Source organism: Leptosomus discolor, chromosome 24, assembly GCF_034619465.1.
Source record: "Leptosomus discolor isolate bLepDis1 chromosome 24, bLepDis1.hap2, whole genome shotgun sequence".
NCBI classification, from domain to species: domain Eukaryota; kingdom Metazoa; phylum Chordata; class Aves; order Leptosomiformes; family Leptosomidae; genus Leptosomus; species Leptosomus discolor.
In genome coordinates, this window is record NC_141414.1 from 3,748,284 (window position 1) to 3,769,988 (window position 21,705).

Below are 21,705 nucleotides of genomic sequence, written 5' to 3' on the forward strand. Positions count from 1 at the left end.
ACGGCTGCTGCAGCTCAGCACCGCCGAGCACCTCTTCGTTTGCTCCGGCACCTCTGGGGCACCCTGCCATGTGGTGGGGCTGCCGGGGGTCTTCCTCCCGCTGAGCACACCGGAGCGGTCTGGAGTGACACTGGGAAGCCCTCGGAGCAAAGGGATCGTTGGCCCAGCTTGGCCGCTGGAGCGTCTTGCGCAGGACGGGCGCTCGCTGCTCCCCTCCTTTCCAGCGCGGAGAGAGGAGCCCACGGGCAGGTGACAGCGGCCACGCCGCAGCCCCACGAAGCCGGGCAGCCCGCCGAGCTGCGTTGCCCTCCAAGGATGCTCTGGGGATACGACAGCGGGTGAAGGCAGGGGGTGAAACCACCCCTCTCCCCAGGCCAGCAGGGTTTTGCACTTCCAATGGTGGCGGCTCCGGTGCGGGAGAGGGGGATCCTGCTGCCGGCGACGGCTGGAGCGAGGGCACACGCTGGGCAGCTGCGCCCCTTCCCGCCGCTTTGGGCTCCGCTGCCCGCCACCAGCTGCTGCAGGCCCTTCTGCTGCGAGGTCGCCGGGCACTGGGTCCCGCTGGTGCCTTTGCTCCATCCTCTGCCTCTTCCCAGGCCTCCGGCTTTGTTCAGTTCCTCTTTGTTCAGCGCTGCCCCGGGAAGCGCCTCCCCACAGCGGCGTTTGCTCAGACGCGTGGGCCAGAGGCGCTTTCCTCCACCCCGGGCTTTCCTCTTGCATCCATGTCGCTCCTTTGCTTACCTTGGAAGCACCCTTGTCCCTCGGTTCTCTTCCACCCCCCAAGGCCTGCTCTCTCCCGGCAGCTTGTCCTCCCCGTCACGACGCTCCGGGACAGCCGTGGGGCACCTCCTCTCCCAGGCGGGACCGCAGCCTCCGGGATCTTCCAGGAGTCAAGCAAATCTTGCAGAGACCCTCGATGGACCTCGGTCGCCTCCCGGGAGGAGCGGGAGCACCGCTGAGGGATACTGCTGCAACGTGCTTTGCTGTTTAACTTCCTTCTCCCAAATCAGAAGTGGCCAAAGCAAAGAGATGGTGAATTCAGCACATGAGTTTGTTTGTTTGTTTGTTTTTTATAATGGAAGGTACAAGCCAGGCAAGGAAGAACATCTCCTCGCTGTGGCTACATTCGCTTTTAGTGGCTTTCAGAGCCGAATCTGAGAATTCCTCTCTTTATATCCAGTCTCTCTTAATACAATTTTAATATTCTGGTTGATCCTAAAGATGCAACGTTAACTATAGAAACAGCAGCAGAAAAGCATGGGGTACAAGACATTTTTTTTATACAAAAAAAAATTCTTTTCGTTGCTTACAAAACATATGCAAAAGAAGCTAAAAAAACCAAAAGGCATTGCTATTTGTTCTACATAAAAAATCTCATAACTAATGTTCTTTTTTTTTAAAAAAGAAATATCAAGCTTAGGCACAATTTTGCTGCTGGCTGCTTGTGAACAAGCCAAGAGAACACGCCACCCCCTCCTAACTGAGTGATATGTATTGACTGTTCTGCACTTTATACTTAAGGCAATTTTTTTGTTTTCATTTTGTTTTTGACAAAGTGTTTTTTTCCGCCCCTTACGTCATGCCAGGATCCGTCCACGTGTGTCAGTATTAGCAGTACTAAAGTTTATGGTTCGAGAAGGTTGTAGGTCACACCGAGGGTTTTCTTCCTACAGATCTCTGCATCCAGAGGAACAAAAAGATCTACGGATAAAAAACCCAAAAGCCTCAAGTGAGACAAACGCAGAGAACAAACCTCCGCTCCTTGCAAGGGGGGGGGGCTGCAAGCCCCGCTGCCGCAGCCCCACCTCTGCAGAAGTCAGCCCCGAGGGCTCGACGTGGCTGCAGCGGAGCTGCGGTACCAGCTCACTCTTCTGCCCAGACCCCGGCTTTGCCTGTTTGGGGTTTTTTTTCAGGGCAGCCCCAGGCACCCACGGGCGCAGGGGACGTTGGGGGACCACGATGTGGGGGCACCACGGCCCCTCCGTGCGCGGCGGGGCGTGTGGGCGCTATGGGCTGAGGCACTGCAGCCCCGCGCGGGGCAGCCTCGCCGACGGGGCCAGCGGCTGCCCCACCGCTCCGGGACCCGCTCGACCCCCCACCGACACCCCTGCGCCGCTCGGGCCAAACAGGCTGAGCTACTCCTGGCCAAGCACGGGGTTCCCTTAAAAACGGGGACAGCCCAGCAGAGGCTGCGCCTGCCACGGTCTCGCTCAGGGAATTTCACCTTTTGTGTCTTTCTTGGCATTTCTGGGATCATTCCCTCCCATAGGGCCACCAGGCAAAGGAGCTGCTGGTTTCCAGTAGCCAACTGGAGCAGGGCTTGGAGGTGCAGAGCAGAGCGGAGCTTGCTCAGGGTGGTGAGAGCACCGAAACGCCCCGACCCGGCTCTGGGGCTGCACCTCTCCTGCGAGGCTTTGGGTGTCCACGGACGAGCAAACGACATGCACGTGCGAGTCATTCACTCAAGGTAAATCAAGAAGGACGTTGGCTGGTGCTGAAGGAGCGGGGCTGAGCAGCCAAAGCGGAGCAGCGCGCGTCAGCGGCGGGTTGGACCCGCAGTGAGGTGCTGGGATCGCAGGGCGGGGGGACGATACCTTTACATGTGTCCAACAGGGTTGTGACCATCTCCTAGACCAGGATGTGAAGCTGAAAGTGTCATCTGGGGATCTCCTACTACTCCGGACACTTTCTCCTCTTCCCGACGCTTCAAGCAGGCTGCTTTAGGGTTCAGATTGCGCTCTATGCCAAAAACAGCAAGGGAGGGAGGGAAGCAACCTCAGTTGGGGCAACAGCATCGCGGACGGAAGCAGCATCCGAAAGAGAGAGCGAGGACAGAGTCTCAGGACAGACACACGGGGACCATGCGAGGAAACGACCTCAGTGCAAGCTGCTCTTTGCCTGCGGCTCCTTGCAGTGGCTGCAGTGACTTGGCTGGACCCCTGCTAGAGCAAAACCCCATGCCCGGCTGAAACACCATGCCAGTTCAACACGTGCTTGCTTACAGAGAGCCCCAAGTGCCTCGGCCAGCTCTGGGAGTCGAGGACTGAGTTTTCCAAAGCTGCTTAATGGGATCCAGGTGCCAAATTCCCATTAAGCGTGGAGAGGAGACGGGCAGAGCGGCCTCGAATCCACCCCGGGCCCAGGCTTTGGAAAGCTCAGCCTGCCGCGCGGTGCACGCCCGGGTGCCACTGGCGACGCGAACGCACAACCTGGCGCCGAAAGCAGGAGTCACAACAGAGAGGCACGCGCACGCAGAGACGTGGGGGAAGAGAAAGGCCCCGAAATGCACCTGCCAGCTGGTACCATACCTCGTACTTGCTGCTCCAGGCCCAGAATGACCTGCACCGCTTGCTGTAGGATGATCAGTTTGGTCTGTGCTTTGTCCGTTTTTAAGTGCATCTGACACATGCGTCCCAGTTCTTTAAAGGCCTCGTTAATGTCCCGCACACGCACCCTTTCCCTGGCGTTATTGGCCATTCTCCTCTCCCGGTCCCTCAGATCTTTGTCCTCCAGTGACAAGGCCTCGTCTGTACTGCTGGGTTCATAGCACCACAGGGATTAGTCAGGGGGGTGGTACCAAGGGGGGGGCTATACGTTGCCGTGCTGGTAGTGCTTCTGGTGTCCACTGGAAACGGCTCAAACAGCCTCACTTTGCAAAGCCAATTCGTCTCGGGCACTTCTTGGAGCGGCCGGGGTATTCGGGCTGCGTGTCGCCTCTGCGAGCCACGTGAAGGTGCTGCCAGCACGGGGCCGGGCTCCCGCGGGGCTGCAGGGTGCTGCCAGGGGCGAGGGTGGGCAGTGGATACAGTATCGCCACCAACACCTTCTCCCCTCTGCAAAATTTTGCCTTCCTGTTGGTTTTTTGGCTGAAAACTAGAAGTTTGAGGGGGGGCTCTCAGCCAAAAACATTGGGTTCGTCCCCCAAGGAAAGACTTTTTGGCAGAAAGCAAATCCCTCTTTGTAAGATTTCCTTCAAAAATCCCATCTGTAGCAAAATCCTCCCAGTGAAGGTGTTTCGGGCAGCAGCGCGAGGCAGCCTGGCCCAGCACCCTCTTCCGGGTGGGGGGCAGCACCAGTGGCAGGAGCCAAGTGCCCCGGCTGCTGCTGAGGGTCAGTCTCAGACGCAGACACTGAATCCAGGTCTTTCAACACAGCCAAAATCACTCTGGAAGGGGGTGATTTTCTTTTCCAGGCACGGTCAGGAGCTTTGGGAGAGCCTCCACCACTGGCAGCATCCTCCCAGGGGTGCCCAAAACAGGCAGGGACGGGGGGAAGGCAGAGTCGTGCTGGCAGCATCTTACACCGTGGCCTCACTCGCAGCCCGTCCCCTCCAAGCCCCCAATTTACTGTACAGACGACCTTCTCCCCCAGAGCAAAAATTCTTGCAGGAAAGCCACCTATCTGAGGAGGGTCCTTGGCTGAGACCTGGCACTGGGACAGACTGTGGCCTTTGGCTCCAGCGGAGCCATGTGGGGATAAGCCTTCACCGAAGCGGGGCCGCAGAGTCAGAGCCTTCCTGGGTGTTTTGGGGGGTCTGGAGAGCCTCCAGACCATGCCTCACCACGTGGAGGGGGAGCAAGGGCTCCCCAGGCAAGCGTTTGCTTGTGTGGGACAGAGACTTGCCCCTTGTCCCTGCCTGCACCCTCTCCTCGCTGCCTTGTCCCTGCCTGTGTCCCCTCCTCGCTGCCTCGGCGCTCCAGCCGGCACTGCCACCTCCGCTCCAGCACGCTCAGGATGGCCGCGGGGAGCGGAGCCACCAGCCGCCCTGGCACCCGAGCCCACCCCCGGCAGGAACCCAGCTCGTTCCTCCGAACCCATGCTGGGAGCCGCCGTTCCTGCCTGGTGGCTGCCCCCAGCAGGGACACGGCTCTGGCAGCGCCTGGCATGCCGCAGCCAGGCTGGATGGAGCCATCTCCCCGCCACCGGCAAGCGCTGCCGGCGGTTTGGGCGGCCATGGGGGGGTCCTCCGGGTTGTCAGGCCTTGCGGTGCCCTGGCTGCCTTGTGCCCCGCTCAAAGCGGGCGCTGCCCTGCCTGCCTAGACCCCGCCACCCCCCCCCCAGCCTTCTCCTTTCCCTTCCTGCCCCGGGAGCTGCTGACGGCAGCAGGAGGATCCCGGCAGCCCCGGCTGGGCATGCGGGGACCCCCTGGCCCCACTCCCAGGGCAGCCCTGCAGGAGGGGACAGGGGGGTCGGCTTCTCTCCTACAGAGCAGCCCGAAGGCCAAACCCGCCAGAGAAGGGCATCCCGGCTGCCTGCTGACGGCAGCACGCGGGGCTCGGCTCGCTTCCCCGGCTGCGCCCAAGAAGGGTTTAAAAAGGGACAAGCGTGGGAGACCAAAGTGAACACGGTGCCAACTCTGTCTAGCCCCTGCCCCCCGCCGCCCCTCGGCTCCTGCCTCCATCCGCGAGCAGCAAGTACAAGGTAGAGAGTGGGACCACCGAGAGGTCACGGCTGGGGACTGTCTGTAGGAGATCGGAAAGAACAGAACTAAAAAAAAAAAAACCAAAAACCAAAACCAAAACCAAACCTCGAAATAAAAAAATAAAAAAGGAAGGGGAAATTAAAAAAGAGACAGGAAAAAATATACATGTTATGAAAGGCAAAAAATTACAAACTGAAGAGAGGCACAAAGGACTCCAACATCAATGCAACAGCAGAGGCCAGCAGAGAGGAGCACAGCCAGGCACAAACCACCGATGCGTGTTACAACAGCCTCTGCAGAGAGAAAGGGGGTTAACCTGCCGCGGCCCCCTGGCAGCGGGGCCGGGGAGCGGGAGCATGCACTGCAGAACGCGGGAACAAGGCAGCCAAGCCCTCCGGAGCGGGAAGCTGAGCCCTCTGCTTCCCCTCCCACCCGGGGCCAGCACGGGCTGCTGAGACGGGCACACACACGCGTGGGAAGGGAGCGAGTGTGCCCCGGCGAGGGGCAGAGCCTGCGGGTGCCCACCTGCAGCTCCAGGCGCTGCTGGGGGTGCGCAGCGCTCCCGGCTTGCGTCGGAAACCAGTTGGTACAGGCAGCAAGGGCTGCTCAGCCCTGGGCTCAGCGTCTCCGTCCCGCTGCCCCTCGCCTGGCTCCGGCGATCCCCAGGGGTTTTGCCGGGTGTCCGGGGCGCAGGGGTGGGGACAGGGAGGGCAGAGCCCTGCGCTGGGCCCACAGGGAGGACGGGGCATCGCTCGCTGCTGCTGCGGCCGCGGGCAGAGACGGGCTGTGTGCTCGGAGCAGCCCTTGGAGAGATGTCAGATCTGGGCCGCCTCTGGGAGATTCGCTGTTCTTTTGGGTTTGGTTTGGGTTTTTTTCCTTTTATTTTTCATTTTGCTGGGCAAGCAGCTGAGCAAAACACCTGGCTGCGGGAAAGCGAGGACGGCGCAGGTGCCCCCTCGGGGACCGGCATGCAGCACATGCAGTGACAGTGGGGAACAAAAGAGAACAGCAGGGATGCAAAAAAAACGGGGGGAAAAAAAAAAAAGACCAAAAAAAAGACCAAAAAAAAGACATCGACAGCCTTGGGAACCCAAGACCACAGGGGAGAGAGACAGTGCGAGGCACCACAGCACATGTCACAGGAGACAGACAGACAGACAGCCCCGTGCCGATCAGATACGTAAAATATCACCACTCCGGGACCCTCACTGACCTCTAACTTGTTGCTCCAGGTTCAGTATGACTGATACGGCCTGGTGTAGGATTAGCAGTTTGGTCTGCGGTTTTTCGCTGTTTAGGTGGAGTTGGCACATGCGTCCGAGCTCTTTAAAGGCCTCGTTGATGTCACGGACCCGCAGGCGCTCACGGGCATTATTGGCGACCCTCCTTTCTCTCTCTCTCTCGGCTTTTTGCTCTGGGGGAAGAAGATCGTCCTCCTCATCCTCATCTTGACTAATGGTTTAAAATAAGAACGAGACAGGGACATTCCTCGCGTGCACTCTCAGCACTGGTCAACTCACAGAAAAGAAACACACGTCGAGGCACCGAGACGCCAAGCCCCGCACGTGGCCCCGTGAGCCGGGGCGCTGTGCCCCGTGTGCCCCGCCGGGCCGTGCCGGGCCGGTGCCCCGCGCTCAGACACAGGGACACACAGTGACTTTGGAGAGAAGCAATTAAGGCTCTTCTTCTGCCTTTGTTTGATTGGATTGGTTTTTAAACAACAAAGAAAGAAACCACAACAATGCGATTAAGGCCTGAGCTTGTTGCTGGGAGGTTGCAGGGTGGCCCAGAGAAGGCGTGGGGGCCAACACTGGTGTCCCAAGCTTGCATTTTGGGAGGATGCAGCCCTCTGCCTCCAGGGCAGGAGGTGGCTGCAGTCTGGCAGGAGCGGGGCTGGCGCTGCCCCTCCGGGCAGCATCACCCTGGCGAGGTCTCTGAGCTGACGGTGAGGTTGCAGACAAGCCAGCAGGCTGAAAGGACTCTACCTGATCCGCTGCCACATGTCTGGCTGGATGTGACAGAGGATACAGGAGCCCGAAGCAGACAGCGGAGACGGCCCAAAGCAGGGAGGAGGTCAAAACCTTCCCCGCCCCTGGCCAAGGGGAGCTGAGCGCTCGGTCCTTTCCACACATGGCCACAAGCAAAGCGCAGCTCGTGTGGACAAGGCGTGAGCTCTCGGCTTTATGAGCACGAGGAAGCCCTCTGGCCACGGGGGTGGGAGCCAGCAGGGGAGGGTGGCAGGGACCCTTCTCCAGCAGGGCTGGCTGCGGGGAAGCCGCAGGAGCCCAGGCTGTGCCGCCTCTGTGCGAGGACACACAAGGCTCCTGCGGTGGGCAGGGGCTTGGTGGGTCTGTGCCGCAGGATGACCCCCGGCCTCACCGGGCTGAGCCCAGCGCCTGTTGGGTCACTGCGGCCGTAGCCCACCCCAAACGTCCCCAGCCTGGTAACAGAGTAAGTGAAGGGAGAGACCTGTTCAAAGAGCACCTTGTTCTGTTCCGGGAGGGTTTCAGCTCCTTCTTCTCCTCTTCTGAGTTATCTGCCACCGACGTGTTCTCTTCGTCCTCCTTCTCTTCCCTCTTTATTTCGCTGGTTCCCGAGGAGACGCTGCTTCGCCCCAGCCCCCCTGACAAGCCTGCTGAGGAAACAGAGCCACACATGGAGGTTGGAGGGGCCTGACCCACACGCAGGGCTGGGGGGTCCCCAGGCCCTGCTCCTGCTGCGCTGCATCGCCAGTGTGCGGCATCCCGGGCTCATCCTGCATTGCCGGTCCAAAGCAAGAGGAGCCGGAGGGTGTGGTGGCTCTGCCCGGCCACCACTCCCTGTTCTCCCCCTGCCTCCCAGGGCCCTCCAGGATCAGAGCCCAACCTCCCCTGGCAGACCAGGGCCCGGGGTCTCTGTGCACCCACAGCTGGCAGGAGGGATAGGAACATGTAGGTCAAACCTCTGGAAAAGGCTCAAGGTAGAAACTGCCCTGCAGATGCTGCGAGCGAGCACTGGCCTTGCAAGAGCACCCATCTCCCCCCCGGCTGCTGCTGCACAGGGCTGGACCCCAGGGGTGACCCGAATCACCCCCGTGGCGGTGAGCCTCAAGCATGCACGCGTGCAGAGCTGCCTTACCGCTGTACGTGTCTTGCTGCCTGTTGAGGTCAGGGAGTGAGCTGGGCTGTGACGGAAGTGTGACATGGTTGTGGAGCATGCTGGGGTTGCTGGACAACCCGTCTTCGGGGTGACCTCCTCCCACCTACAGCAGAACAAGCAGAGCAAGCCTTGAGGAGGGGGGGGAGCGTCACAGCCAGTGGGCAGGGGCACAGTCACCCCAAGCACAGCCGCGGGGCTCCACGGATGAGGCTGAGGCGCAGCTACGTGCCCTCCTCGCACATTGCCACCACCCGTTGGCGTGGGCAGGCAGGAGGGAAGAGCCCACCTCCTCCAGCACCAGCTCTCCACTGGGGAGCGTGGCAGGGGCACTGCAGAATGCAGCTCCAGGCCCTGCACATCAGCCGGACCAAGCAGAAAGCCCCCATCACTGCTGTCTCCCCCCGCCACGGAAAAGCCTCTCTCTGCCTGGATGCAAGGCTGGCACACCAGAGAGGACACCCTGCCTGGGCTCCACGTGTCCTGTCTCCATCAAGCACCGATGTTTCTACCACCCTCCCAGTGCCACCAGAGCAAGGGACATCCCAGCAGCGTGAATTTCACTCCAAAGGGCCTGGAGGCTGCACTACACCGGCCAGGGACTGGCAGGACAGAGCCAGCCCTACTGCAAACACTCATTTCCGCAGCTGGCAGCAGTTTGCAACAGAGGGGACACACACACACGATTCATTGTTTAGTAGCAGAGTCTGGGGAGCTGGAAGGGAAACACATCTGGCCGTCTAGAGAGACTGGAGACGTGTTACTGTTTGCTGGAGCAGGCAACCAGCTCAGCCAAAAGTGTGCTCCTGTGGTCAGCGGCCTCTGGACAAGGGGAAACCCTCATGACCCAGCACGGGACCCCAGCATCCACGTGCTCAGGGCACCCGGGACCTGTCATGCTCCCTGGAGCCTGAATGAGCCATCGCACATCAGCACTCCCCACGTGCACAGGAGAACGTGGTACCTGCCCGAACAGTTTGGGGCAGGGAAGTCCTGGCGATACCTGGCTCTCTACACCCGCGGTTCTGCCCTGCACTGGATCCCTCTCCTCCCTGCATCCCCTGGGGACAACTTGAAGCTGTTTTGAGGCATTTCCATCCATGTTGCAGGGAAAGAAGAGCTTTCACCACCTCTGCCTGCCCTGAGAAGGGGCACGAGTGACCTTCATGTGGGGAGTGTGCCCCAGAGCCACCACTGTGCCGAGCATGGATTCAACCCCCTGCACGAACACCGCGAGCCACTGCAGTTCTGTGCACGTCACCTGTTCAAACCTGCCACCAGTTGACCCAAGCTGGACCAGACCGAGCTAGTCTCACACCAAAGACAATGTCCCTCTGGATGCCCGGGGACCCTGTGACGTGGGTCCCCAGCACGTCCCCGCAAGCTGCCACGATGCTTCCACACTTACCAGACTCGGGTGCCTGTTCCCCAAGGACATGACCGAGGCAGGGAAGGCCTGGCCCAGGCTGCCCACGGCGGCGCTGTGGGCCGGCGCTGAGCCCAGGAGCCCATGCATGTCCCCGTGGTTGCTGGGCATGGTGGCTGTCTGGCCCACGGCGTGATTCCTCAGCACGTGGATGGCTTCGTCCAACCTGTCTTCCATTTTGTTTTGCTGGAAGGACAGGACAGAGAAACAGGACTGTGTGAATGCCTGTAAAGCCAGCAGCCCGCCGCAGCTCTCTGCACTGCGGAATGACTGGTGGCAACCGTGTACTCGGCTACCTCAAGGCAGGTATGCGGAGGAGTAACCCCCCCTGCCCAGTCAGTGCTGTCCCCTAAAGGCACAAGGGGTCACCCAAGCAGAGCTGCTCAGGAAAGGGAGGCAGAAACCAGCCAGAAATCGGTTTGGCTGGGCCAGACCCACGGGGATGTGCGCGGGTGGTAAATAAGGGGAGGGTGCAAGGCTGCCCCTCTGCCAGCGAGGCTCTGGGCTCAGGGAGGCAGTGCCCAGCTCTGCTCAGCTGCTCCCAACCAAACACCCATCTATGGATGAACCATCTTCCTTCAGAGCCGACGTTCAGGGAAGAGGACTTTACCCAAAAGGCTCTTACCGCCAGGAGCACAAGGGATGGAAGAGACAAGGAGAAGGCAGATCTTTCGGTGACACTTACTAAAGTGTGGAGGCTCCCTTCGTAGCTGGGAGATAAGGCACCCTGTCCGCTCGCTCGCGACCACTGGGATGTGCCTGCGAACAAACGGGGAGAGCTTGGGACCGGGCACGGCCGCCGCTAGATGGGGCTGGAAGCTGGGCCACCATGCCGTGCACAGCACCGCCCGGGCCACCACAACACCGCGTGGGCCACCACAACACCGCGTGGGCCACCACGGCACCGCATGGCCCTACGGGCTCGCCTCTGCTCTGCCTCAGCAGGAGACTGAGCTCAAGGCCTTCAGTTCTCCAGAGGTTTTCCAATTCCTCTTGTCTCAGCGAGCGGACAGCCAGCACACCCGCTGCGCTCGCTCCGGCCCCGGGGGAGCAGCAGGCTGGTGGGTGTGCGCTGCTCTGCACCCCAGGCACCAAGAAGCCTCGGTGCCAGCTCTGCTGGGCAGAAACGAGACCTCTCCCGCCAGCAAAGGGCTTTCATCGGGTGATGAAAATGGTTTTTAGCTAGTTGGCTGCTTCCCAGTTCCCACTGTGCTTCTCCCACAGGAAACAAAACCAGGGACAAACCCTCCCAGCCTTTCCAAGACGGGATGCTCAGGGACAGGGTCTGTCTGGATGGCAGGAGAGAGTCCCAGGGGGTGGCAGCAATGCTTTAACTCAAGCACATGGTGATGTTTCCATGTGGGCCAGGCTCACACCCCTGGCAGAGCCGCCTGCCAAAACTCCTGTGCAGGGGCACAGGCAGGCGCAGGCAGAGCCATCACCCTCACGCACGCGGTGTTCGCCGCACCCAGGCACTGCTCGGCTCCAAATGGGGGAAAAGCTACATCTGATTACAGCAGACAGACAGGCAACTTCACAGGAGGCATTTAAAATTTATCCAACTTGGCTCATCCTTCCTCTTCACTCTCCTGCTTTTAAACATAAATGGGATTGGGTGAGATTACCAAAAGTGTCTTTAATGGGGGTTGGGGGCCGATCTGGGAAGCACAGGGCCTTGGACCTCCTGAAAGCAAACCCGACAGCCCCCTTTACACAAAGAGCAATGTTTTTCACATACCTGCAAGGCCCTGAGGGGAGCCGACTGGTGTAGAGGGGTTTGATGAGAAGTTATTGCTAGAGTGATCAGGGGAATAAATCTGGAGCGAGAGAAGCAGGGCATGGTCAGCAGCACCCACCCCTGTGACGGCTCTCCCCCTCCCCAGCAGCACCACCAAGCCAATGCAGTGAGGACCACCCGACGGCACCTCCCTCCCCCATACCCACCCCAGCTCCCAGCCCTGCTAGTGCCCCCACAGCTCCCCCGTTAACGCCGGGGTCTCTCTCTGTCACCACTGCCACCACCCCTGCAGCTACAGCCTCCCTTCTTCAGGTCCCACCTGGGAGGGGAGCGAGAGCCCCAAGAAATTATTGCAGGGTACAGTGCTGGCACGTCTCTGCCACCATGCAGAAGCAAAGGTCCCTGCACTGAACGAGACAGAGGCAACCCCAAGCTCTGGTAGCCCAGTGGGACCACTGCCCTCCAGTTTGAACCAGCGCACGTAGGGCCAGGAGTACTGGAACCTGCAAGTCCTGCTATGAGGGCTGGGTAGGGTCGTCTTGCCAGACCAGTACCAGGCTGGGTGGCTGCAGAGCCAGCTCATGGGCTTGGGTCTGCAGGACCACCATAATGTCCACTGCCTCAGTTTCCCCATGCTTTTGCACAGCGCCAGGACTCAGGATGACAGCACAGAGGGGGAGGAAAACCCTTCTCTCAGAGGCTGCTGTGGTTTTGGGGTGCATTCACCCAAACTTCTCAATGTGGCCATCTTCCCTGCTGCCTAGAGGGTCCCTGTTATAGAGGGGAGGTCCGACGCTGCAACAGGGCAGGGACTACGTAAGGATTTGCAGAAACTCTTACTGAAGCTAGTGCCTTCCCGAGCGCGTCTCCTGAGCTCCCAGCTGTGGTTCCTCTGTTACCTGCTGAAAGAGGACACAGACATCACTGCCAGGGCACCAGCAGGACAAGGCACCCATACAAGACCTTCTCTGGGGTCACCCGCTCTGAGATTGAAATCTCTCGCTCCTACTGTTTTGCTCGAAAATTCAGTGGGTGCCCAGCTCGGAGCAGCCCAGACGAGGGCACACACACCCCAGCAGCTTTCGTGGGGTTGCAGGAACATCTTTATAAGACGCTGGGTCGAAGGTGTCATGCCATCAACAGCCATCAAATGTCTCTGCTGCAACATGGCCCATTTTCATGGGACATCTTAAGCCCCTACAATGCCGAACTTGCTTCCCTTCCTCTAAACAAGGGGTTTTCTATGAATCAAGGTCAGGATCCTCATTTCCTGGGGAACACGAGTTCATTTCAGTAACAGGTTTTGTAACAGGTTCAGCAGGGTTAGAGATTAAAGCACTCGGGGGTTTAACGTGGTATCCAAATGCAGCACAAACATTCCTATTCCGGATTTAGATGAACAGCTTCACACATACCCCCGCCTTCCCGCAACGCAGGTGCAAATCCTTCCCGCAACTCATTTAAGCCACGGCACCTCCAAGAGATAATGTCACAGATCCTGCTCTCCTCCCATATCCACCAAGCGAGGTGTAAACCACCAAGCTAAGGCCTGCCCAGGCATCCAGCAGCAATAATCTTGCTGCGCCTCTTCCTCACGCACTAACGCCACACACGGGTGAAACACAAGGGATGAAAAGCATCTGAGTACGTCAGGCAGATATGGCAGCCAGAGGTTTGCACAAGACTGATTTTCCAGTTAAGCCTCTGCATGGCAGTGGAGCAAGGGGGGGGGGGCATGCTGGGGACCACCACGTGCCCAGGGCCTGTACGTACCCATCATGCTGTCCGTCCCGCTGATGGGGGGCGTGTGACTGGAGACACCGTACGGCGTGGAGGCAGAGGAAAAGCCAGACACGGAGGGGAGTCCACCGTTAACCTCTCCTGAATGAAGCTGGTAGTTCTGGCAGAGAGGGGGAGAGGGGTGAGAAGCGCCCTCGAAAGGCTGATGGGCATCGGCGTCCGGGCCAGGACCCAGGTCCCCCCTGTCGGCAGCCACCCCGAGCCAACAGCCAGGGGACGAGGTGACACGCCGCCACCGGCTGGCCGAGTGGAGCCCCCCTGCCCGCCCGCGGGGGACGCGTTACCATGCGTTCGTGCTGATGTAAACTGTTGAAGCCGCTGGACTGCGGGAGCGGGGAGGAGGAGCTGCCCAGCATGGCACCGTAACTCGACTGGCTCATGGCACCCGGCGAACTCCACAGGTCTGGCGAGTTATGGAGCCCGTCTGAAAGGAAAAGCGGAGCTGAGTGGGGCAGAGACGCTGGCATGCGGCCCACAGCCCACGCGGGGGGCAAGTGAGCCTGGGCTGAGGGGCTGCATCTGTCCCCACCACGTCCTGCCTACACTGAGCATCATCTGCTGAGCAAACTGGAGCCTTTTCGGGGCCCCTCCGAGTCTCATACACTCCTGCCCCGAGCTCCCTCTGTCTCCTGCGCTCTGCAATTCCTCCCACGGTCCGTAGCAGGCCAGGCAGCCCCTGCTCTAGCCGGCCTGCAGGACACCGAGGTTGTTAGTAACTCACCTGCCATGTAAAAGGCTCCGGGATACACAGTGCTGGGAGGTTTCGAGGGAGTATATCCAGCTGGATCCCTGCTGTAGTCATCACCTGAGTTGGATGGATACACCTGCAGGGCAGGAAAGGGGTTGAAGAGAAGCGCTTGGCCACCCCATGGCCCCACATCCTCCCCCCACGGCTCGCTCCAGCCCACACAGCTTCGCTTTTATTCGACCCAGCAGAGGACAGAGTCAGTCCCACAGCCAGGCTTGGGGGGAACCGAAGCAGCTCAGATGAAGTCACGGCAGCGGTACCGAACGGCACAGCTCCACCGGGGAGCGGCACAGGGGAAGGGGCCACCACGAGACACGTCCCCTTCGCCATCCCGTAACAGCACGGATCCCCCCAGCCCCCTCGGGCAGAAGACACCGGCGTCCGGCAGAAGTTTCAACTCTCCGCTCTAGTTCCTTTTTCTGCGGTTACAGCTTTTTATGGGTAACCACAAGAACCATCATTTCAGTGCGCTCACCCCGCACCCAAGGGTGCGGGCTGGGTGGTGGCGACGGGGACCGAGGAGGCTTCAGGAGGGGCTCAGCCCTGCGCCAACCCTGCCACAGGCCAGGCTGCAGCACCGTGACAGCGGCAGCCGCTCCCGAGCGCGGCCTCTGCTCAAACCCTGCGTGGAAATCGGCCCGGCCTGCTCGAGGGGAAACTGAGGCACGAGGGAAGCTGTGGGCTGAGCAGTCCCTCGAAAAGGGATGTCACACGAGAGGGGACGGATCTCAGCCAGCTTTTGGCCAGGTTTCTGCAGCACCGTTCAGCTACGTTATTTAACAGCATATTAAGCAAAAGAAAAGGCTTTTTTTTTTTTTTTTCCCTTCTAAATTAACCAAACTCATCCTAGAAAGCCCTTACCGAAAATCACCTTGTGCCAGCGCAAAAACACGATTCTATTTTTTTAGCGCAGAAATCCAACACGCAAAGAAACCGAAATGCCACTCAAAATTACGTGAGAACTTTTGTTACAGCTTATTTTCATCCCCATTGATTCATTCTGAAACCACTAACAATTTTTTTTTAAATACACACGAAAGCAGAGGCGGGGGCAGGGGCTGGCCAGGCACGCTCAGCCAGCTCTGCCTGGAAGACACAGCTCTCTCTGGAAAGGAAACCTGCCCTGAGTTTCTCTTTCTCCACACCCAGCCAGCTCCCTCCGACCCCTTGTCCTCACCCCGCAACAAGGGGCAAAATTGTTCTTTATTTCTGTAACTGACCAGAACACCAAGAATTTCTTCTTTTTTGGCGTGGGGGTAATAGAAAATAGGTGTCTTTTTGTTAAAAAATAAAAATTAAAAAAGCACCAGTGATTGCACTTCAATATATTGCTTCATTTTCCCCTGGCAGCCCAGGTTCCTGTTTTTCGGAGCAGCTTCCCTCCAAGCTGGGGGTTTTAGAGCCCTGGGGGCAGCCCTGGCCCCTCGCTGCTGATCGGCTCTTGGGCAGCAGCCAACCGGACCCTGTGGGGCAACGGGGAGCCGAAAGCAACTTGTGGGCATCGGTGCTCCAGACTGAGAGTGGGGAACTTGTAAAATAAAGGGGGAAAAAAGAAAAAAAAAAAAAAAGAAAAAGAAAATAAAGAGAGGGGGAAGGGAAAAAAAAAAAACCCTGACAGACGCTGGCAGCTGCCCTTCAGCCCTCGCTCAAAAAAAGAAAATTCACGGCCCTTCGCCTTTGTGCGGCGTCGCGGGACGGCGTCGGGGTGAAGCGGGCGCGGGGAGCCGCGCGTGAGCAGCGCGTGCGGCCGGCGAGAGCGGGGGAATGGAGAAGGCTGCAAAGAACAAGAATCCAGTAAATTGACTTTTCCTATAATTTGATTAAATAGCGGGAGCCGGGACAGGGAATCGAATGAAGCACGTCTAATAGCCCCGCGCCATCTGCCAGGGGCTGGCACCTGGCCAGCGTGCGAGGCAGCTGTGCGGCAGCGGAGCCGGCGCGGGGGGGCCGCGGCGAGCTGCAACATCCATTTAATAAACCCAGAGCGAAACGACGGAGGAGAAAATCGCAGGGATGAGCGGACCGGGGTTGCAAAGCAGCGGGGAGTTCGCCTTGCTACGCATCCGCCCCGCTCTGCCCTCGCCGACCCCCCCTGCCACCTCCCGGTGGATCCCGGGGGGGGCCCCAAGTTTCACCCCAGGAGTGGTCCTGGCCCCTCCAAACCTTTCGTTTCCCTGCTCAGAGCCAACTTGGCTCTTCCTCGCATCGGCCAAGCGAGGAGCAGCCGAGCCCCGCCGCGTGCGGGGGAGCCGGCCGAGCCGGCGGCCATCGGCCAAGCGCCGCAGGAAGCGGTAAATCAGCGCCAGGGCTCTGCTCCCCAACCCGCGGCCCCAGCCCTCGCGCCGGCGGCGGCCTCGGGGACCTCCAGGTGAGGTCATTTCCTCCGGTTAAAATTGCCAGCGCGGCGAGAGAGCCGCTTGAAAAGCCCCAGCGCTGGGATTCACAAGGCTTTGTGGTGTTGGGTTGGGTTTTTTCCCTCCCCCTCCCTGTTTTTCTTGCTTAAATGCATGAACTGGGGTGGGACTGGAGGCAGACGAAAGCTAAACAGAGCGGTGACCAGACTGCGAATTCACAGGCTGAAACAGCTCCCAGCAGCCACGCTCGCTGCGGCAACAAAATCCTGCAGGAACCGACTTGCACAAAATGCCTCCCCAGCTTCCTCCGGCACAGCCAGCCGACGCGCGGCGGGGGGCTCGGGGGGCTCGGATCCTCTGCCTGGACATGCCAGTCCGCGGAAGAGCGTGGTCGCGAGCACTAATAGCACTAACCCTGCTTTCCAGTCACTTACCCTGCTTTCCAGTCACTAACCCTGCTTTCCAGTCACAGGGAGGCTCAAAGGATCTCCGTGCACCAGGGGCAGCCCCAGTACGAGCCACTGCCCCAGTACAAGCTGCTGCCCCAGCCCAGTCACAAGAACTAACCCCAAAGGGCCGCGGGTTGCATCCACTGCCTGGTCCCTGCCCGACATCGCCTTTCACATCCCTCTTTAACCACCTCACACCGCCAGTGCCTCTCGGTGCCCTTTGGCAGAATCACTCCCCTTTCAGCCCCCCTCAACTATTCCAGCCACTGACCTCTCCGAGTTTTCAAAGCAGCTAGGGAATTACAGATTAAAGCACTTCATTTTAATAAGATGCTGATTAACCTATTTATTTTGCACAGAGTCCAGCGATAACACGGGACAGGCTCCTGTGCAGGCGAGTCAGACAAGAAAGAGCCTTTGATCCGCTGCCTTTGAGGCCGGCGACTCCTTTTGCTCCACACTTTTCTCGCCGCCTCGGTGCGGATTTCTCTCCCCAGGTGTGGAAGTTCAAAAACAAACTAAGAAGCCAGAGGTCACAGTAAAGAGAAGGCAGCGGAAAGAGGCAGCACCGGCCTGTACACCAAAACCTGGAGCTTTGCGGTCAAGGGGCAGTCGAGGCGACAGCCAGCGTGTGCAGGTGTCGTCTCAGACACAGGGAAGGGGCTGAGTTTTGGCAAACACTGAGGGGCTCTTCCTGTGGGAATCGGGGCCCTTTAGGGCACTGCCATCACGGGGGGCAGCAAGCCCCATCACCTTTGAAATCTGAGGCCAATAAAGGGCCATTTGTTGGGAGCGATGTTTTCCTCACATGGTGACTGGGGTTTAAAAGCTCCGAATTTCACACAGAAACTCGACGCAGCGCTATGGATTCTGCTTCGAGCAGAATCCCTGTTAAACCACAGACTCTTGGAGCAACTGCTGACGGGAGCTGGTTTCTGCATCATGTCGGTCCGCATGGACCCTCCACCACCCTCCGGTCGGCGAGCCCAGTCCAGCAAGCCATCGGTGCCTTCCCCTCCCTCCGTCCTCCCAACGTTGGCATCACAGGGCCCGTTTCCAGCAGCAGAGCCCGTGGCGGCCGTTACAGACCAAGCGTCGCGGTAGCAGCGAGGGAACGCCGCAGCAAGGAGGCGTCTCCCACGGGTGGACGCACACGGGCGTTCCCGGGGGAACGGGGGAGCGGGCGCGCCGCTTCACATCACATCAGCTTTGGCAGCGAGCGGTACGACACGCTCGAGCAAGGGCACGTCTCCAGCGCAGCCCAGGCTGAGCTGCAGCTCGCCTGCGGGACAGAGCCTGCCCGTCCCCCTGCAAGCACGCAAACGCTCCAGCAAGGAATGCAGCCCCGGCCGCCGCGCAGCCAGACAGCTCCCATATTCCTGCAGGAACCCTCCAGCCTGCTCCAATTAGCTTTCCTGGAGATCCCATTACTTCAAGCCACAAAGACATTGTTCAGTTTATTCCCCCGTAACAGCCGCAGGAGCATGGCTAACATATTCCTACAGGCTGCTCGGCTTTCTTATAAAACAGCCCAGGCAGCGCACACACCTGGAGCAGCCCCAGCTGCCTGCCCGCGTTACAACTGGTTTGGTTTCCCTTCTGGACTGAAATCTGATCACACCGAATATTACATTTCACTCGGGCACTCGCGACATAACGTCAAACAGACGAGAGCCAGCGAGGGCAGGAGGCGGCGGGTCCGGGCTCCGGGCGGAGGGAGAGGTGTCGCCGCCGGCTGCTCTGCAACGGGGAGCGCTGCTGCTTCTCTCCAGCTACTGCCCCGGCTCCGCGGCCTCACCGCGCTTCCCCGTTTCTCCCACATAGGGAAATGTAGCTGGGAAAACCCTTCCCCGTCCTCCTAAAATCCAAGCTCTCACTGTTCAGGGGGGGGCTGGACCCGTCGGGCCGGGAGCTCTCGTGGCAAATGGAGGATCCAGAGGATGGAGGAACAGGGAGGGGATTCCTGCGGGGAAAATGCTCCTGCCACTTACCGAGGAGGGGAGTCCAGGAGGCACCTTCCGAACCTTTTTGGGCTGTCCATCTGGTTTAAAGAAAAGAAGAGAGGATGTCATTTTTGAAGGGGGTTAAGCGGGAGGGAAAACAACAAGCTACAGCTGAAAGTTTCCACGGATGGAAGATGCAGGTACAAACAGGGCTCAGATCCCAAATGCCCCTGGCCAGGGAAGCATCAGTAGTGAAAATATCTAAAGATGAACTTCTCCTCATCTCATCTGCACCCTTTGAGGGTGGGTTTCACCCATAAACAAGAGTGCACAGGGCAATCTCTCCCCCCCCCCCCAAAAAAAAAGGTGCTCACTGCGCAGAGAAGGGCTGTGCTTGCTCTTTGGAAGAGACTGAGCCCATAAATAATCCCTCATTGAGGTTGTTTTTTTTTGAAACAATTTAACTTGAAGTGGGTTTGCGGAGAGAGGATGCAGAAAGAGAACAAACGCAGGGATAGGGCTGTATTTTCATTTGCTCCTGATACAGTAACACACTTGGGAAAGCTTCACTGCTGCAGGAAGGCAGGGACAGCACTTGCCCTGGGCCAGTCCCTCCCCATTTCTCCTAGTCCAGCTCCAAGGGGGGAGGACAGAGTGTCCTGTGGGAAGGGAGAGAAATTGTTCAGGGAGGTGGTGGGGGAAACATCCTGAGAAGTGGCTCAAGGGGAAGCACCGATTAAAAATTTAGGGGGGGGGTTAATTTTATTTTTTTAGATCATAATTCAGGAAAGCCCAAGCCGGGGCCAAGCCATGGACTCTGCCAGGTCGTAGCTCAGGAGGAGAAATTCATCACGCAGAATGACCTGATGCAAAAGAATCATTTTCCAGGCTGACAACATAAACCAGCAACGTTTCAAAGTGGCAATATCAAAGTGGATGCCTTTTTCTGAAAAGCGCTGGAAAAAAATACATGTAACGCCAGGTCGCTTCTGGTTTCGTTTGTTGGGGAAAGCCCAAAATAGCAGCAAGAAAGTGACTTTGGAGGGTGCGGGGGGGGGGGAACTATGACAAGAAACGCAAGTTCTGGAGAACTGGGGCTTGTCTTCACTCAAAAGTTAAAATTCACACCCTAACCTCAGCCTTCATTAAACACAAAATGGCTTATTCCCAGGCAGCTCCAGGCGTGGGCAACTCCTGCTCTGGAACTTCGAAGGTAGGTAGGCAGGGAGAGGTCCTGGAGCAAGCACCGCCTGTGTCCCAGGGCAGAGCTCCCGCGTCCCAGCAGAGCACCCAGACCTCACGCCACTTCTTAACAACTTGTTCCTGGCAGCCCTGTTCGCTTGCAGCAGGACAGGGGCTCCAAGGAGAGCCATCGGCCATAAAAACAGCCTCAAAGGTGGCCCAAGGTCTTCCAGGAACAACTACTGATGTGCAGCGTGGCTGGAGGCATTTTTAGAAGAACCTCAAGCCATCTGCTGCTTTCTCCTAAGCTGACTTTTTCCAGAAAGAAGGAAATTCTACATGACTCTGAGCCCAAACACCTTTTTAAAAAAAATTCTAGATATATCTCTATACATATTTTTCCCCCCCTAAAAAAAGCAAATGCCAAATTCACACCTAAGTGCACACACGGCGACATCAACACTTTCATTCCCGAAGGCCGACCCGACACCGGTGACAGCCCCTGCGGCTGCCTGACCAAGCTGCGGGACAAACCGGAGCGGCGGCACCCAAGGGTGACACGAAGCGACTCACCTATGTTGCTCTCAGCACCTCTCCTGCGAGGATTGTTGGGGTAAGAAAAATACTGAGACCCCCCTTTCACCCCGGTGGGGGAAAGCGTGCTCGGACTCGCGATTCCCATTTCGCTGGGCAGGAAACCAGTCTGTAAACAAGGAGACAGGAAAGCCCTTCCACGTTATTACACTGGGAAAGCACCGCGCTCGCTGGGAGAGAACAGAGCTGCCTTGAGCCACCTCCACGCAAATTCAGCTGAGGGAAGGAAAAAAAAAAAGACAAGCCAAGGGGCCAGAAGGAAAACCAAGTATGTAAATACAGGGATAGCAGTGGGGGAATATAGTGCAATAAGAAAAGGGAGTGTTTTCTCGCTGGACCCCAGCAGGGAACCTCCCTACAAACCAGAGACGCAAACTAGCAGGTGCCATCGCAGGGAGCACTGTGGTCCCACCTCACCTCGCTGCCCACGAGGGCAGGATGAGACCCTGCTGACCGTTTTATCGGCCCACCCTGCTGAGGGCAAAGAGGAGGCGACCGTCAGGCTGAGGGGCTCGTTCCGCAGTGCTCCCCACCTGCCTCACGGACTTGTTTGGGACAAAACTCCTCCCTCACCACCTCTGAGGTTTTACGGCCAGGGATTACGGTTTCTGATGTGATCAGTGCTTTGGTGCCCGCAGGGGACACACCTGATGGGCACAGCGTGGCCATCCATGCCCGAAAGGCACATCCTACCGAGCGGCCTCATGGTGCCCCTCGCCCCTGCGACGCCGCTGGGGACCTGGCCAGGGCAGAGGACAGATACAGCGCTCGCCCATCGGCAAAACCAGGAGCCCCCAGGCTGTCACATCTCTCGACTGTGCCTAAACTGACCGCAAGAGACAGGAGAGTTACGTGGCCAGTGGCCCATCTGACTGTGCCTCTCAGTCTCCCCTGGCTGGAAAACTCAGCCCAGG

General features: G+C 58.7%; 1 protein-coding gene across 18 annotated transcripts in view; it reads right to left on the minus strand.

Annotated features, from left to right (window-relative positions):
- Nucleotides 1–1,050: 1,050 nt before the first annotated feature.
- The window catches only part of TCF3 (transcription factor 3), a 74,416-nt gene continuing 53,761 nt past the window's right edge, over nt 1,051–21,705 (minus strand). For 3 of the 18 annotated variants that reach the window (XM_086477578.1, XM_086477581.1, XM_086477577.1), the window contains 14 exons: nt 20,771–20,900; nt 19,064–19,113; nt 14,243–14,345; nt 13,806–13,945; nt 13,495–13,621; nt 12,562–12,623; nt 11,722–11,800; nt 10,669–10,742; nt 9,966–10,169; nt 8,540–8,663; nt 7,892–8,057; nt 6,636–6,874; nt 2,595–2,739; nt 1,664–1,701 (listed from right to left, as the gene is read on the minus strand). In XM_086477578.1, the coding sequence (XP_086333704.1) occupies nt 2,597–2,739; nt 6,636–6,874; nt 7,892–8,057; nt 8,540–8,663; nt 9,966–10,169; nt 10,669–10,742; nt 11,722–11,800; nt 12,562–12,623; nt 13,495–13,621; nt 13,806–13,945; nt 14,243–14,345; nt 19,064–19,113; nt 20,771–20,900 (1,641 nt within the window). In that variant the 3' untranslated portion in view covers nt 1,664–1,701; nt 2,595–2,596. Of the gene's footprint in view, nt 1,702–2,594; nt 2,740–3,308; nt 3,536–6,635; nt 6,875–7,891; nt 8,058–8,539; nt 8,664–9,965; nt 10,170–10,668; nt 10,743–11,721; nt 11,801–12,561; nt 12,624–13,494; nt 13,622–13,805; nt 13,946–14,242; nt 14,346–19,063; nt 19,114–20,770; nt 20,901–21,705 lie in introns of those variants that run through there. The other 15 variants (XM_086477592.1, XM_086477591.1, XM_086477587.1 and 12 more) reach the window with 15 other exon arrangements.